The sequence below is a fragment of the Phlebotomus papatasi genome, chromosome 3 (genome assembly GCF_024763615.1).
Source record: "Phlebotomus papatasi isolate M1 chromosome 3, Ppap_2.1, whole genome shotgun sequence".
Classification (NCBI taxonomy): Eukaryota; Metazoa; Arthropoda; class Insecta; order Diptera; family Psychodidae; genus Phlebotomus; species Phlebotomus papatasi.
In genome coordinates, this window is record NC_077224.1 from 79,942,710 (window position 1) to 79,959,880 (window position 17,171).

General features: G+C 37.2%; 2 protein-coding genes across 2 annotated transcripts; one reads left to right on the forward strand and one right to left on the reverse strand.

Annotated features, from left to right (window-relative positions):
* Positions 1 to 1,816: 1,816 nt before the first annotated feature.
* On the reverse strand, positions 1,817 to 2,938 carry LOC129806776 (zinc finger protein 624-like). Its single transcript, XM_055855548.1, has one exon. It carries the CDS (start codon positions 2,936 to 2,938, stop codon positions 1,817 to 1,819), a length of 1,122 nt encoding a protein of 373 aa, XP_055711523.1.
* Positions 2,939 to 7,093: 4,155 nt separating this feature from the next.
* On the forward strand, positions 7,094 to 15,677 carry LOC129805938 (uncharacterized). The gene is made up of 4 exons (XM_055854224.1): positions 7,094 to 7,362; positions 10,210 to 10,387; positions 12,771 to 13,034; positions 13,116 to 15,677. The coding sequence occupies exons 1-4, from the start codon at positions 7,295 to 7,297 to the stop codon at positions 15,543 to 15,545; spliced, it is 2,940 nt and encodes a 979-aa protein (XP_055710199.1). The 5' UTR covers positions 7,094 to 7,294; the 3' UTR covers positions 15,546 to 15,677.
* The last annotated feature ends 1,494 nt before the right edge of the window (positions 15,678 to 17,171 follow it).

The following is a 17,171-nucleotide window of genomic DNA, read 5'->3' on the forward strand; positions in this document are numbered from 1 at the left end:
CGGCCATATTGGCAAAAATGTCGCTCCCGCTTGGAATTTTCTTACAAGCTTGATGTCAAAAAGCAAATGGCGGGATAACTTTACATTTGACCTCTAGATTTTTGGGGACGAGAGTACCCATAAAGTTTGAACAAGTTTTTTGAAAATTTAAGAAAAACTTGTTTTTCGAATTTATGCAATCTGTAATTGTTAGTTATCATACTTATTGGCCCCGAGAGGTTTTTCCTTATTCTGGTCTAGAAATATCAAAAAAGTCACAATATCTGCAAGGAAGCAGAAAATCGGAAATTCACGATTTTTGACCAAAAATATCTTAGCTCAGGAGTTAATTGGGATCCTGCAAAAAATATCCTAGATTTGGACATCCTTATAGTTTGTACTTATCCTTTTTCTCAAAGAAATAAAATAAAGAAATATTATTAAACTTGCGTGTTCATTAATATTATTCTGATTTTACAGGTCTAAGTCTATAATTGAAAAAAAAAAATTAATTTCAGTGATGAAATTTCAATCTTTAAAGACCAATTAGTGGCCCAGAGACTCTAGAAACGGTCTTATTTACGATGAATTAACTTTTTCTTGGATAGAAAACGAATAATTTTCCCCCAGATTGGTCTCGAACAACAATGTGGAATAGAATTCAAAAATAATTCAGTTTTGCTAGATTTTAAATAACAAAAAATTAATACTCATAGTCTCTTGATATCGATTTGCTTTAATTTTGACTTCTGGAACTGTTGAAATTCCGTTCCGGGAACTTGTCACTTGACTTCAAAAACTTCCGGATAGATGCATTCGGGAAGGAAATCTTCTTGGGCAAAATCCCTTTCACAAATTCTCTAGTCTATTATGTTCGACTCATCAAGAAGTTTCCGATTCTTCTCCTAAATTAGATGTATCCAGTCTTAAGGTCTCAACGGATCTACAAGAAACCTAAAATTGAAAAATAAACTCTGTCTGTCTTCTGCTCCAACCAGCAACCCTCTACAGTACACTTCACACTGATATTGTTTTTAAAAATTTTAAATAATTGTTTATCTTGATTTTTACCACTACTCTTTTAAAAACACACAAAATACTTCATTCATAACCAAGAAATCTAAAATGGCGGAGGAACCCGAGCGTTGTGAAGTTCTCCGATTAACAGATTGCGCTAGTGCGCCAACAGATAAAAAGTGGAAATCAGATGGCGCTAGTATCATGTTTACAAACATTGGTTCGTTAAGTTCTTAAGGCATCTCCCTTCTAGATATGGAATTCTGTGGTTAACTTGGTCACGATTTTTTTTGGATGACGAAAATTACATTTTTACGTATCTTCAGAAATTGTATGAATGGTGTAGTGTAGATATAACACTCGGCAGAGTTAATTTTTATAAAGCAAAGTTGGTGTGAATTTCACTTTTCTCTTGATTTTTTGGTGTGAATCTAAACCCCGGTTACCATGGTGCATATTCAACATCTCTTTCTAACCCCGGTTCCCAGATCCATTTCCCTGATTGTAAGGATCCTTGTCCACTGGTCGACATAAGTCCAAGTTGTGTAGACGTATAAATCAGTGTTTACAACTACCCCATGTTTACTACTACCCCATGCTAAGCTGGAACGCTGCTCCCCTTTTTTTAAAATAGAAAATGACCAGTGATAAACCCAGATAAGCTTATGGTAGCTGAGATTCTTTACAGGCAACCTCGGAATGCGTGCAAATTCAATTGCGAGTTGAATCAGAAATATCTCGATTCTGGAATCTGGGAATAAAAGTATTTTATTAGACAGTTTATTAGTAATCGCTTTAATGCGATTGGAGTTGTATGGCTTTAGGCTGACTGCATGGTTTTCTGGTCCATTGTGCTGCCACTGGACATCATTTCGCCGGCGTGCACGTGCTGAGTGTGCTTCCTGAGCTGAGCATTAGTCCGGAAAGCGTGTGAGCAAACGGGACAAATGAATTTCTTCTGGGTGGTATGAAGAGCCATATGATGCTCAAAAGTCCGGATATTTTTGAGTTTCTTCCCGCAAACTTCACAGGTCACCTCATCTGTGTGCTGTTTCATGTGGGATGACAGGCTAATGCTGGAATTGAGTTCCTTGCCACAGCGATCGCACTGGTAGACCGAAGGATTGGTGTGCTTATCGCGAATGTGATTGGTGCGTCGGTTTTTGTCGTAGAAGCCCTTCCCACAGTACGGGCAGTGGCAGGAAGGTGTTTTGAGGTGTTCCCTGTGAATGTGCGTTGTCCGGGTGACGGTGGAGTTGAATTCCATGTTGCAGTAGTTGCATCTATGGCGGATTTTTCGTTCTGTGTGCTGATCTAGATGGGCCATGAAATACGATCGTCCGATGAAGGTCTTTCCGCATTTGTTGCACTTAAAGAATGGCTCATTTTGCTCCCCACTCTCCTCGGCATTTGTGTCTATGTAGGTCTTTTGCTTGCCACACAGATGTGTCCTGAAGGTGTCCATCTCGTTGAAAATGCCCTTACAGATCTTACAGCGAATCTTCAATGGCGTATCCTTGCTCACGCCACTATTGGAAGCCTCCTGTCCAACTGTGGCGTCTGGAAGTGTTTCCTGTTCACTGTAAACTGTGTGCTTCTGCTGCCTGGCATACCCATGATGATCTGTAACTTTTGTAGATGCTATTCCATCCAAAGCTGCCACAAATTCAATGGCCTTGGTCCCCTCCTCCGCACTCTTCAGATCCTTCAATTTCTCTTCAGTTTCCAAGCACTTCCGCCGAAATTCAAATGCCCGCAGCATCTCATTCTCACACTGTGGGCAAATCTTCATGGGGAATGTGGCATAATCCGTCAAATTGATACCCACAACGCTAAAGTAGATACTGAAGTACGATGATGCTTGAAATGAGCAATCTGACAGGGATTTCAGCTGATCTTCACCAGATTCCAAACACAGACGACACACTGTCCACTCTTCCATTGCTTTTCCCTCGGAAAATGCCGTGATTTTTGCAGAAATTGAAGATGTTTTTCCCCAATCTGTCACTCAAAAATGGGAACAGTTTTATTGTTTTGGGATTTTTTATTTGCATGAGTAAACCCTTTTTAGGAACTAAATTTCACATAACCTCGCTTTTGGTTTCCCTCCAAAACCTGCAGTAATCTTTTGATTGTCACAGCTTATGTAATCATTTGGAGAGAATTTAATGTTACTGAAGCTATTTTTCACTTTTCATAGCTTTTAGATACCTTTCAGTGGACGATTTCGAAATATATCAGACTGATAAGTCAATTCTGTTTAGGAAAAAACTTTCCAATGTCTTCAGTGCCTCTATGCAAAAACGTATGGAAAGTTGAAATATCGAGAGGCCTCTGATTACTTTCTTATCTATGATCAGCTTTAGGGTCTCTATACTGCACATTAAAAGTAATTTTCTAAACAAATTGATTTCTCCCTACGAGGATACTGAATTTTTTAAAATAATTCATAACGCAATTTGGCTTCCAAACGTATAAAGACCTAAGGTAACATGTGGTATTTCGGGACACTTTTTAGCACTTTCAAGTTTCAAACAACTTAACGACTTCTCAATTTTTTATTCGTTGATTTAAATATTTATGTTCCTTATTCTCTATCCAGGAAAAGATTCTTACCGAAAAATGATGAAAAATACATAATTTTTTATACAAAATAGCAAAAAATCTAAAGAAGTAAGAATTATTTATTTCGGGACCATAAGGTATTTCGGGACAAACAAAAGTGGTTATCATGCAAACAAATTTCACTAACCCTGATTATTTACCTTCGAGTAAAAGGTCCACATTTCACTCTTTTATAAGAATTTCGTTTAGATTTTTGTAACATGGCTCAAATCGAAAAAAAGCTCAGCACTGTTTGTGTTGACATCTGCAAAATTTACTGCACTGAAGATTAAGATTTTGCAAAAGCATTGTATAAATGAGCAGTAACAAAAAATTTGAAACAGTGATATTATCGTTCAAATTTTGGCAAAGGGAAAATAAAGGGTTTTTCATTCTAAACATGTCGTGCTTTGAATTTAAGAGCTGTTTTCTAAAATGGAACAACTAAAACAGGGCGTGACTTGAGAGTTCTATGTATCTGATAAGACAATTTCCTGTGGCTTCCAGTGCTGTTAAATGGCAGACAAAATAATTCATAGTGCAATTAACTCGCAAAGTGGTGATTGCTCGTTTCAGAGAACAATTTGTAAAGGAGGGCCCAAGGAAGATTTTTCTAGAACAAACCATATCCTTATCTCTTCATTTTCACTGCAAAATTTTCCAAATTTACCTAATAAATCCTTGAATATTCCCCAAATTCATAAGAATGAATGTAAGTAGGGAAATGCCTCCTATGCACAAATAATCCCCTTGAAAAAAGAGGATCTGAAGATCGCAAGGTGCTAAAGGTTATCGTTATCCAAAACTTTCAATAATAAGTTCAAGGCAAAAATGTTTTCTAATAAAGTTAATATACTCTGAAACTTTTATTAAAATTCAGTTGGGAACGGTACTTTTAAACTCTGTAATTTTCACCAACTCTAGCTCCTTTTTTAAGGAGAATATTTTTGTAAAGGAGACAAAAGGACGCAATACTATTAATGGAGTTAAAGGACATTCCCAGGATATTTAAGGAAAATCTGAATAATTACAAAAAAAAATGAGAGATATGGATGTCATTTCTTCCAGGAAAATGTTGCTTAACTTCTCCTTTAGAAATCGTTCTTTGACACACTATACCGTTACCGAGAATAAACGCAAGCTTCATAAAAATGATTCTACTAATTTCTTAGGATCACATACTTTAAGATGTATTAGAAAATTGACGTTATAGACTATAAGTTTCTTCGGGAGATATGTTGAGGACACATCAAGGACTCCGAAAATACCAGTGGTTTCCCATTACATGAAAAAAGTTTTTATTTTGTTGCCCTGTAATGCGCGATGGCTTTAAAACATAACAAGTTTGTATTGGAGCTACCAGATGGAGCAGTCTGAGGGAAAATCTAAAAATATTTATTTAAAACTAAAGTCATACATCAACTTTACGCCGAATTTTATTAAGATCGGCTAAGCCGTTTTCAATAAATAAAATGTCAAAGTTGTGAATTTTCAGAAGAATATCATTAATTTCTCAAGGATTGACAGTCCTTACTGACGCGGGTCTTGGCAATTTTTAAATCATATATCAATACATACAAAATGAGCCTAGTCCCTCCTCTGGCGAAGGGTTGGACCAGCTCTTATACAATTGTGCTCATTGTCCTTTTCTTGATCTTGACCTTGATCTTGACCTTGATCTTGGTCTCAGAATTGAGGCTATTGTTTCCAAAATTGTATATATTGAAATTCGCACACTTTTTGTCTTGGATATCAAGATTCCAATACATTTGACCGATTTGTCATTTTGATCTTCTTTCATTTATTTCATTTTATAATTTTTTTTTGATATGTACAGTAGACTCTCGCAAATTCGGCTCTTTTAAGATCGGGCTACTTTTTAATTCGGGCAGCGGTTACATTTGAAAAAAGTTTGTTGTCATTTCAAGTTTGATTATGATTATCAAATGAATCAAATATGCTCAAATTTGGCATGGTTTGTCTTAGTTTTGATGTGATTTTGCATTATTGAGGGATTTTCATGCAATTTACGATATATATCAGTGTGTAAACTCAATATCTATATGCACATGTCGCCCGAATTTCTGTCTAATTCGGCTGACATTTCGGTCCTATATGCCCGAATTTGAGAGAGTCTACTGTAGAAAATAGGAATCTTTAAATTCTCTTGATCTTGATACTGATAGCTTTCAGAATTGAGGACATTCTATGACTATTCAGAAGTGAGCAAAAACCATCTAAAACCGAAGAGACAAACTTATTTTGACGTTTATTCGGTTTCAAGCGATTCTTGCTCACCCCTGGACTATTCCCTTTATGTAAAGTAATTTTAATCATATCTAATTTAGAAAACTTTTCAAATGTTTTTTTTTCTATTTATTTTAAATTCTTTATAAATATTCCTTTATCATGTAAAAAATCTGTAATCTCAATTCGTTATGTTTCTTTATACCAATATGATTGGAAAATTCGCATCTCGAATTCTTGAAAATAAGAAATTCTAGATTTTTAAATTTTAAATTTTAACTGGTTTTCTGTGTAAAATATGTTTACGATATTACCTTTTTGGTATATCGAATGCCCTTTTGGAGATTTTCCTAAATGAAATTTTGGAACATTTACAGCTGAATGTTGAATCGAAGTATAAAAATAATTCAAGGATGATCCACCGTTTTCTAATGTTTGAAAGAGAAATAGAATAAATTTAAACAGTGGATTAACGTTTAAGCCAAAAATTAGACCCCCGATTTCGGAGGCATAATTTTTGGTTTAAAGATGGAATAAACCTGTTCACATCTATCCGTAAATTCTTCCCGAAAATTCTTTCAACTGAAGTTATTCTTTTTTTCAACATTCAGCTGTTAGTGTTTAAGCACACTGCAAAGTCTATACCACTTTGTCGCCCTTTATTTAGGAAATTTAAGAGTTTTGTTGGACTGAGTGAGAACAGTTGCATTGAATGCTCAAAAATTTTCCCATGCTCCTAAAGTATCTTGACTAAAGTCGATAATGAAGATTTTTGGTTTTTTATTCAACATGGAAAATAGTTTTTATTTTTTTATTATTTTAAACCGGATAATGTAAAATATGTGAATGTATGCTGAGGGATATGGAGGATCAATTTTGTTTTATCTCTTTAATTCTGCAATTTGAGTTAAACCTATGACGGTTAACGTAAAATTTATTTCGGTTGATTAATGTTAGGTTTTGCATGGTATTTTAATATGATAAAAGTTACATTAGGTTTTGACTAAAATTTTGAGTAGTTTTGATGAATTAATCCCTAGTCCGTTGGTAGAATTTCATTTTCGTGATGTAGGTAAAATTCTCTGAAAACGCATGCTTCGTTTGAATGACTTGGAACTGCCTGTTAGGACTGTCTGGAAATAGGTCTCTTGAAATCTAACATCACAATCTATTGCTTGAATGTCCCTGCGCTGAGTATTGGTGGGCCGTACTGGTACGTGTTAGTGCGCGCGTATCGGGTCACTGTTCCGTGTGAGGTTGTGAAAGTGTAGATTTTTCAGTGTACATCTAGACTCTAGACTCGTCACTTGCGGACCCAGTCTCATTCCTAACTTGACGGTAGCAGTCTGAGAAGTAAAACTCTGTCGAATATTGAGCTAAATTTGCGGACCTAAAGTGTTGAAATTGTTCGGAGATTGTGGCTAAAGTGCAGAAGACCAACTGAAAGATGAGGTGCATTGTAAAGGACTGCGAAAACACCCTGAAAAACTGTCCTCAAGGAGTGACATTTCATAGGTAAGTTCTGCGCGTACAAGTTTTCCCTACATCATATACCACTCTTCCTGTGCATAGACTATATTGAGTGATATATCAAATGAAAGGCAATGAGATTTACTAGAGAATGCCGGAATATATTTCTGGTGATATTTCTAGTTTAGCAGCTATGGGCAAATGTAATTCAGGTGCTGTCTGAATCTATGGTATTATGGATCGCATCTGACGCAGTGACGAATTGGGGGCATTTGCTTGGCTTTTTCTGTCGTTTCTCCTGCATTTCATTCGCATTGGTATGGCATTTAGGGTTGAGAAACTTTCAATATTTCATACACCAATGGAAATATTCAAGTTTACCTCTTGAAAGAGCTGTGAAGTTCAAGTAACTTTGCTCTTTTTGCATAGTAAGGTTTCCTAAACAAATTTATTACAGACATTTATTGTTATTGATGTTTTATTACACCATCGTGGCATATATTAAAATTGGAAATACTTTAAAAATGCAATTTGGCAAAATGATTTGTAAGGATAGAAATTTAGAAACGGAAAGTGTAAGGTTGTAGGGCAAAATTAGGAATTTTGCGTGGTATGGAATTCCAGGCAAACCAATTTAGAATTTTGGGTTTTGATAATCTAGCAATAAAATAAAAATGAAATTATAAATTTCCTTTGTAAGTAAGGGCTTTGACAGACCTGAGGATTAGCCGAAAGACGGCTTAGCGTAATTCTATTCGAAGTAATGGCTAAACGTCATTTCCATCATTTTTTACTAAATCGTCTCTTGGCTTAAGTCGTAAGTGTTTCTAGGGCATTATTTATCCACTTTCAGGTCCACTTCCATTTTTGTCCTGTGTAAAATATCAGCATATCAGTGTAAAAAATGTACTAATCTCATTCATTCATTCACTAATTTTCAACCGCTTATCCCTATTGAGGTCATGGGCTTCAGGAACATGTGCACGTGCAGGTTCGATCCCAAGGCGCTGCAAGACAAGATCCTGAATTTAATTCACTTGCTTTGTCCTAGGTCAGCCCTGAGGTCTAGGTCTCCTCAGAATGGCTTTCAAAACCTTTTTTGGGCATCATTTTTCATTCATGTGCAGAACATGATCACACGACAGTATCACCGAAGTTGTGATATCTCAACACAAAGAAGCGACTTCTCTTCTCTGAGTCCTTACGAACGTTTACGCAGGGGCCCATCAAGCCTAGTAAAAAGTGAAGATATTTTTCACTTTTCCTTGTAAAAATTTTGCAGATATTGCACCGAGACTTAGACAAATTTCCTCGTAGTTCTTGTATTACTTCGGCGAACGTTATGAAATATGTATTTTTAGATAGTTTTTAATGCACAATTTCGAAATATATCAGACTGATAAGTCAATTCTCTTTAGGAAAAAACTTACCAATAGTCTTCAGTGATTCGCTTAACGGCCTGGAGGTATCTCACTTCGATAGCTTATGCCCTAGACACACTTACGACTAAGGGGAGATATTAGGGTGAAAATGTGCACAATACTTCCAGACACTTCCACAATTTAAATGGAAGAGCTCTTCACACTTCCAACATTTCGGAAAATTCCCGAAAATGCTGCAATGCTTCCAGTACTTCTTGTACTTCATGCAATTCTGCTTACAACTAAAGTCCAGAGACGACTAAACTTGTTCATAGCCAAGTCAGTTCCTGACACACTACAAACGAGGCTTAGCATTCACTGTTATTCACAAAACATACAGTTAGTGTAAATAGTTTGTTGCCTAATGCATGTTTGAGAAAACAAGTGAAAACAATTATAGAAAAAAATACTTTTTCAAATTTTTCTTTTCGCAGATGAGTTCTCTGTAATCCGTAGATATTACTTATAAATATTTTTCAAAAAAATAATTAATTTTATTTCATATAAAAAAAATTGTTTTCCAAAAGTTGGTCTTTGAGGAATCAAAAGTTTGTTGCCTCATTTGAAAAAGTAATTCAAAATGGTTAAAATATGCAACGAAACTTAATTTAAACCGGTTACATTTTGAGTTTATGTCATCTGAGAGGCAAATGAGATGTTTGTAAATTTTGAAAGTTGTCAATGGTAAACATGTATATAAAAGTGATTATAGGTACAAGAAATAATCTGTTTTTGTTTTGATAAATTTATAATTTAGGTTAAAAATGGCAAATTACAAAAAGTTAAAAGGTGGGAAATAGTTCAGGGATACTGTTGGAATGAATCTGCGTCGTTCAGACGCCAATTTTTGTAGATATTTTTATTGCAATTCACATGATTACATGGTACTCTATTTAAAATGAAACTATTTGTAAATTTATATCTCAGTGGGTCTTACTGAAGGCACAGTAATGAACACCATATTCAAGCTTCCTCAGGAAAGCTTGATTGATTCTGTCAGGAATTCTGCGTTGTTCTGAATTCCTGACCGGAACTATAACGGTCAGGGTGTTTGTGGATAGGGGAGTCAGTCAGTTTTTGATCTTGGAACATTTTTTGACACATTTTGAATCAAAATCACGACTGAGATCTCAAGGAAAATTGCAAAATTTTGAGTAAAATTTATAAATCAGACATCAATGGAAACGAGCTTTATCAAAATTTGATAGACTTTGTATTTCTCCTAAAAACAACGAAAGCAAATGGAGTGATTTTCGACTTGGAGCCAAAAAAGGGCATTCTGAGTTACCTAACCTCACTTGGACCTAATTTTTACTCAAGATTGATTCAAAAGTCATTTTGTTAATTAAAACTTATCAAAACTTATTACTTTCTGGTTGAATCATTGAAGCTTAATGGCACAACGATTGTGAACTATGCCCAGTACTCCCAGTTCTAAATACCTCAACGTTTTGCAATATTTTCATTGTAGGTTTCCCCAGGATGTTAGACTGGCTAGAAAATGGAAAATCCTCATTAATATTGGACTCAACTATGTCTGCAAGGAGAAGGACAGAGTCTGCAGTGAGCATTTCTTGGAGGAGAATTTTGAATACAGGAGATTCAGAGATAAATTTAAGAAGTACCTCAGAACCAACTCCACTCCTCAGGTAAAAATATTTCTTTTGGTTAAAGTGAACGCAATTCCAATGTAGTCAATGTTCGACTGGTAAAGGTTTTAACCACTATTTGAACACAGCTAAATATCTGAAAACTGTAATGACCTAACTTTTCCAAAAATAGCTAATCCGTCTAATTATCTTCATCAGTTGGCCATACCACCCAAAACTTTAGGCTTCAACAGATAAGAGTACCTTTACAAGCATCTGATATACAAATTTTGCTACTCTACATACTTATACAGTCTAAAATTAGTTCATTTTTTATGCATCAAGTTCAGATGTTTAATGAAAATGATCCCCCTAAATACGAGCCTGTTGAGAAGTAGCGAAGACTAGAAAGTACACCTAACTACAGCTAATGGCAAAATACCTTGTGCTTTGAAAATAATAATAGATCGTAGAGCCTCTACTTATTTATAGTTTATCTATTGAGATTTAATTTAATTCGAGTACAGTGCGGATTGATCCAATAAAAACGCTTTAATTAACACTAGAGGAAAAACTTGTATTTCACAGGAGATATCAGACTTCAAGAAGATGACAGACTAACATAGTATGCAGTGACAGCATGTCAGTTCGAATTTTTAAAATTACTGAACAACATTTTCAACATTATCAAGTATCAGATAGATACGGATTTTCTTTTTGAAAAACCTTCACACGAATCTCAGATAGGTCACCCCCTACGACGATCCACCATGAACTAACTCTCACGATACTAATCCTCTCTACGATACCCCTCCCAGAGAGGTAACTCACAGGCTAACACTAGGAACGCTCTTAGGAGAAATCGGCGCCGCTCCGAAAGACATTCATCATGTCAAATTCAAATACCAACGGGGGGTTTAACCGTTGGGGAGAAGCTAGTGCTAACAGTTTGTAAGGTGTGGTCAATCAATTTTGTCTGCCCTTAATCTTACTCACGGAGTCCCCCAAGGTATCATTTTGGGACCTATCCTTTACTCTTTTTTCGTGATCTTCTGCAGGTTCTCTTTATTGCTCTGGAGATCCGTTATTCATCTCACGCGTCAATAATGGTCTGGTTCTGTATGCTCGAAAGTCGTAGTCACTCCTGATGCACTCGAGAGAAAGATACCCAATCTCCTTTTCACTTTTCCTTTCGGATGAAGAAATTTTACTCTCCTCCAAGGTGAGAAAGCTAGGTGTCTTTTATAATGATACGCTTGGTCGGACCACGTCTTTCTTACGTGTAGACATTATTGTCCCAACTCCCGTGAAATTCCCAACTTAGAAAAGTAGTTTTGACTTCGGTCCAGAACCAGGTCTAGGTGGGGTGTGGCAGAGTATAACAGTGTAGTAACGTCAAGTAGGTAGAAGTCAGTAGTGTAGCGTGCGTCAGAAGTGTCGTCCCACATTGTTCGGAACCGGTTCTTCAGATTTAGGTTTTTAACTTTTACACCTAGAAAAACCAGATTACTCTTGGTTAGAGCAAGCGGTTGAACAAGTATAGCCAGTGAGTGAACTGTGAGTGGCAGATCGGCAGGCGGATCGTACCGATCAGTTTGCAAGATCTCGCTGATCACGCGATCAGTCTACATGATCGAGCTGATCGGCATCCAAAGTGAGGCCTATAGTCGTCTGAGACTTGCATTTAATTCATGTTTGTGCTATGTCTTCGGACTTCGCAAATATGATCAGGCAGGTGTCTGCATATGTTGATTCCATACTCGGTGTTCCACTGCCCGGTTATCTCGATACTCGTATGGGTTCGACTGGTAGGCCGCGGTACCTCGCACAGCTTAGTGGAGGGTGATATTCTCTGGAACGCTTTGTTAAGGGAAGGACCGAGTGGGCTTATCTTGAGTCATATGGCCTCCATTAACAACTCGTCCTAACTTATTGTATAGTGCCAACCTTTAGTTAAGTCAAGTCAAATCATGTTCAATCATGTTTGTATGATCACCACTGAATTCTTATTTTTTGTACACCATAATAATTCCATTTTGCATTTAAAATCTTAAAGCCTCATTAGTGTTGAGAATAAATTAAAAGAAGTTGCCACTTTTATCGCTTTCCTGCACTTAGACCAGTTAAAAGGGAGAAATTCAGAGAACCCACTAATGAACCACAAGGAAATGGTGATCTCATTATTCTTACTATTGAATCACAAAGATCTTGAGCAGTGGCTTAAAAGTTAGATAAGATGTAAAAACACAATTTTGGATAGAATGAAGTGGACAGCGAGAGAAGCAAGAAGTCTTCTTTATTTTCAACTTTCTGATTTCCACGCTCGGAAATCATAATTCTTTGTTCAGAGGACAGGTTCTCCTAAGGATTACGAAGAAATAAACTGATTGATGATTGTAGGCTCAATCCGTTTCCAATGCCATTGATCATTGTCCTCTTGCAGCCACTTTTTGACATGGAGTTGGACGAATACAGAATGCAACTCTATGAACAGGATGATCCATATTTGGATATGCAGTACATAGAGGAATCTTACATGACTGAGCCCATGCCTGAGCCATCACGCAGTATCATGCACAACGTTTCCATGACATCGGATGAGGATGATATGGGAAACGGTTCTGTAACTTCGGTACAGTATGAGAGTCCACACAATCAGTACGGAAATCGTAATATTTATGCTCCCGGAAGCAGTAAATACGTAATGGTGCGAAAATCATTAAGACCGTTTTCTTGTTGTTCCTAGAGTCTAAGTTCGTAAAATAACACCGCTTTTTTGATTTTGTAGCAAAACAGTGCACCAAAACGTCCAATGGTCAGTTTTCCCGTACCAGCACCTCCAATGAAGAGATCCCGAATGCCTGAGAATAATTTCCACAATATGGAACAGGCAGTTTCGACTCAAACCAGGGAGGAAACTACGACACTGAGCGTAGAATGTGAGATTGAGTTGGAGAAGGTGAAGATTGAAAGTCTCAGTGAGTTGTTGTCTGAGTTGAAGGAAAAGCTGAATATTTCTGATGAGATTGCTGATGTGTTGAAGGATATCATAGGTCCCAATGAGGATCTCTTTGATGAGGTTATTAAGATAACGGACTTTAAAGAAATTCCCCTGACATTTCAGCCAATTATGAAAGATTTTGCGTTGACGTTGGATTTCTTGGCGCCACGCGCCTATCGGTACATCACAAGTGAGTACAAGAGTTTTTTGCCTCAGCCAAATGCCTTTGCAGCTTGGTACAAAAACAGTGAAGCTGATCCGGGTTTCTCTCAAGAATGTCTGGATACAATAACGGAGTTGGTTAAATGTGAGAACGATCAATGTCGAACGGTTATTTGTCAGTTGGCATTCATTGAGAAGGAAATTTTTCCACAAATTCAGAAAATTGGCGATAAAGCCTTTGGGTATAGTTCTGTAAGTACAATTGATAAGCCTTCCAATGACATAGCTGATCGGGTTCTCATGTTTATGGTTGTTGACATAAATGGAGCTTGGAAGATGCCTGTAGGGTACTTTCCTGTCAAAACGCTCAATAGCAACATGAGACAGAATCTCATTGAGAAGGCTATCATAAATGTGGAAGAGACTGGAGCTAGAGTTTTGGGAATAACTTTCAATGGGGAACACATTAATTTCTCAACTATGAAGTCCTTGGGAGCTTCGTTTGGGATGGACGAACCGGTGTTTACGATTAAGGTTGCGGGTAATCCTCCAGATCGAGCGTACTATGTCTATCCCGATCCTCTTGATATGATCAGGCGTGTTAGGTTGTCCTTTATCTTGGAGGGATACTTTCTCGATGGAGATGGTAATATTGTAGACTACAGCTATGTCAAAGAATTGAAGAAAGTCTATGAGAGCTCTCATACAAATCCTGAGTTAAAACAACTTCAGAACTACTTTCAGAGGAAGAAAATTAATGTTACCTTGGTTGAGCAGTTACTCAACAAATCTATTGCTGATGCCCTTGACTACTGTCGTGTTAACGCACTTATTCTGAACATACCACAGTTCGCCGGTTGCGAAGCTACTGGAAAGTTCATTCGTATGATGAGCAATGTTTTTGAGGTCTTGAAGAGTCATCAGCAATCGAATCCAGAGGTAAAGAGTTCGGTTTTAATTGGAAATTTGAAGAGAATCAAGCAATTTTGTGAGAACGCTCAGAAATATCTGTTCGATCTTTGTTTGCTATCGAACGTTCAAACTACCTCAAATGGCAATGAGATACGCTACACATTTTCCGAGAAGGAAACTGTAATTTCTTCAGCGCATAGGAATGGTTTTCTCGGTCTTCTGGTTTGTCTAGAGAATCTGCCGAAGATATTTGAAACTGCTCAGGGAGAATTGAAAGATCAGAGTCTGAAGACGAACTTCCTCAATCAAGACTCAATGGAACAGTTCTACTATTCCATCAAAACAAATCTTCGTTCAAACTGCAGTCCGTCTATACTTCAATTTCGCGATGCGTACAAGAAATTGATCACTGGGGCCCAAGTCATTAGGGACAATACCGGTACCTGTATTGTAGGAACTGAGAGTGTTAAGATGTTATACGTCAACCCTGCACGATGCCTCCAAGTAATCAACAACATCAATCATGGAAGCGTTTTTCAAAAAATTGGCTTCCGCTTCAAAGATGAAATCGAATATGAGGAAGTAATATCCAAAAACTTCCGAACAGATGAAGAAGTTCTCACTGAGAAGGACTTCATTAAGATTTCCGCCAAACTCTTGGAAATTGAGAATTTATACGCAGGTAGGAACAATTCTCCATACATGGCATCCTGTGCATCTGGCTACATAGTATCGGTTTTGCTAAAGAAGGCCCACTGCAAGGACTGTACCGCACTTCTCGTGGAGCCTTCCGATGAGAGCAATTCACGACAAAATTACGAGCTTGATGATAAACCTTCAAAATTTGTTCTGGGTATTTCCGAACTTACAGAAGATATCCTCAATGGTGAGATTCAGTACCTTGGCATCAATTTCATCTACGAAAATAGACACGAAACCGAAATGATTTCGCAAGTTACGAAGCATTTTGATTTCGAATCTGATCACTTTATGCTCAACAAGGCCCACAAATACAGTATGATTGAACTCATAAGTGGGCTGTACCTTAAAGTAAGGATCTATCATGAATTGAATAAGGATGCTGTGCAGGATTCTATGAAAAATGTTTATAGAGCACTTGTACATTTTGATGATATAAATTAATCTGAATTTCATTACTTTTAGCTGTATTAGGTGATATTCTTAACTATCTCACCTATTTAGTGTTTTTTTTGTGTCTCTAAAAATATCAATGTAAACCTATTTATAATAAAGTGAAATTTGCTTTTGGATAAATTCCTCTAATTTGTTTTGTTTGGGGTTATCTACTGTTGTCGAGATTTTCCAACTGATAGCGAAATAGAGCCAAGCAAGGCTTTTAGAAGACACTGGTAGTCAGTCGGTAACATGGCCTGGAAGAATTTGGATGGGAGAACAGAGTTTTGTCGCTACCTCGCAATTGGCCGCGAGAAGCCTTGGTCTCCCTAAGGAACCTTTCAGGGTAGATACCCGGCTACACTACGAAAGTGTTGTTTGCAAACGATTGTGGACGAGGATAGAAGCATCGGTTCAAAATTGGATAAACCAGAGTAAGAAGAGGAACCGGTGAAGGAACTGGTGAAGAGGACCAATCATCCTCGAAACGTCGTAGAGAATAAAATGGTAAAAATCAAGAGAGGTTCAGTGTTTTCGTCCATCTCCCGTTGCATTCCATCGGACTGAAACTCTTCTGAAAGATCGGTGGGGTTATTCGGAGAGAATTTCCGTCCGCATCGAACTCTTCTCCAGAGTTGTCGACATGCTACGCCTGGAAGATTACTTCTAAAATTTTCCTTCAATTCTGTCGACGCCCCATTTTGAAACGTTCCTGATAGGTCAGAATTAACATACAGGTAGGTTTGGCCAAATAGTGCTGATGACGGGAAACCATGTGGATATAGAGGTTAACCAGAGATTTGGAACAGTAAGTAGATGTTACTTTGTACTCCCGTTGATGTTTCGATCAAAGAATGTCTCGGGGTAAACAAAGGTCAGGTTATAGAGATCTATTCTGAAGCCAGTTATTATATGTAGGGTTTGTGTTATACCCGTATAATACAGTTCTGATGTTTCACACTAGATGTCGTGACCTCCGAGAACGTCGCACTCTTTTGCAATAACTTTAGGTTAGTTCAGTCTCTCTTGAGTTGTCAATGTAAATGGACGTGAATAAAGTTGGAGACGAAACTAAAAGGGATTTCAATATATAGGAAGAACCCGAAGTTGCTGTTGACCTCGAGGAGAGACTTAACAGTTTGTGTTGGAAACGCGAGCGCCAACTGGCGGAAATATTTGAAGGTTTTTTATGTAAGCCCTTCCGGCACATTTGTCAGTCTTTTTGTGAAAAGCGTGGCGTGACGTGCAGTTGTGTAATTTCTTTGGGAAAGGAATTTGCGTAAGTTAGGATATTTTCTCATGTTCAAAACCTATGTAATTTAGTAGTATTTATTGTATTGGTTTGACTGAACTCCTTGGGAGACGATCAAGCTAGGTCCTGAGTCAGGATAAAGAGTTTTATAACTTGGTAGGTTGAAAGAGAAAAATTAGAGAAATTCAATATGGCGATAGTATGAAAATGATTAAATTACAGGTTGTACACTCGTGAAATAGCTTGAGGTTGATGGAAGCAAACGGAGGCCGTTTGTGTTAAAGTAAGAATTGAATTATCTTGTTTAAGGAAGTGAATTGAAATGTAGGTTATATTTTAGGAACCATCAACACATTAACACATTCGTATAATTAGCCAATCAG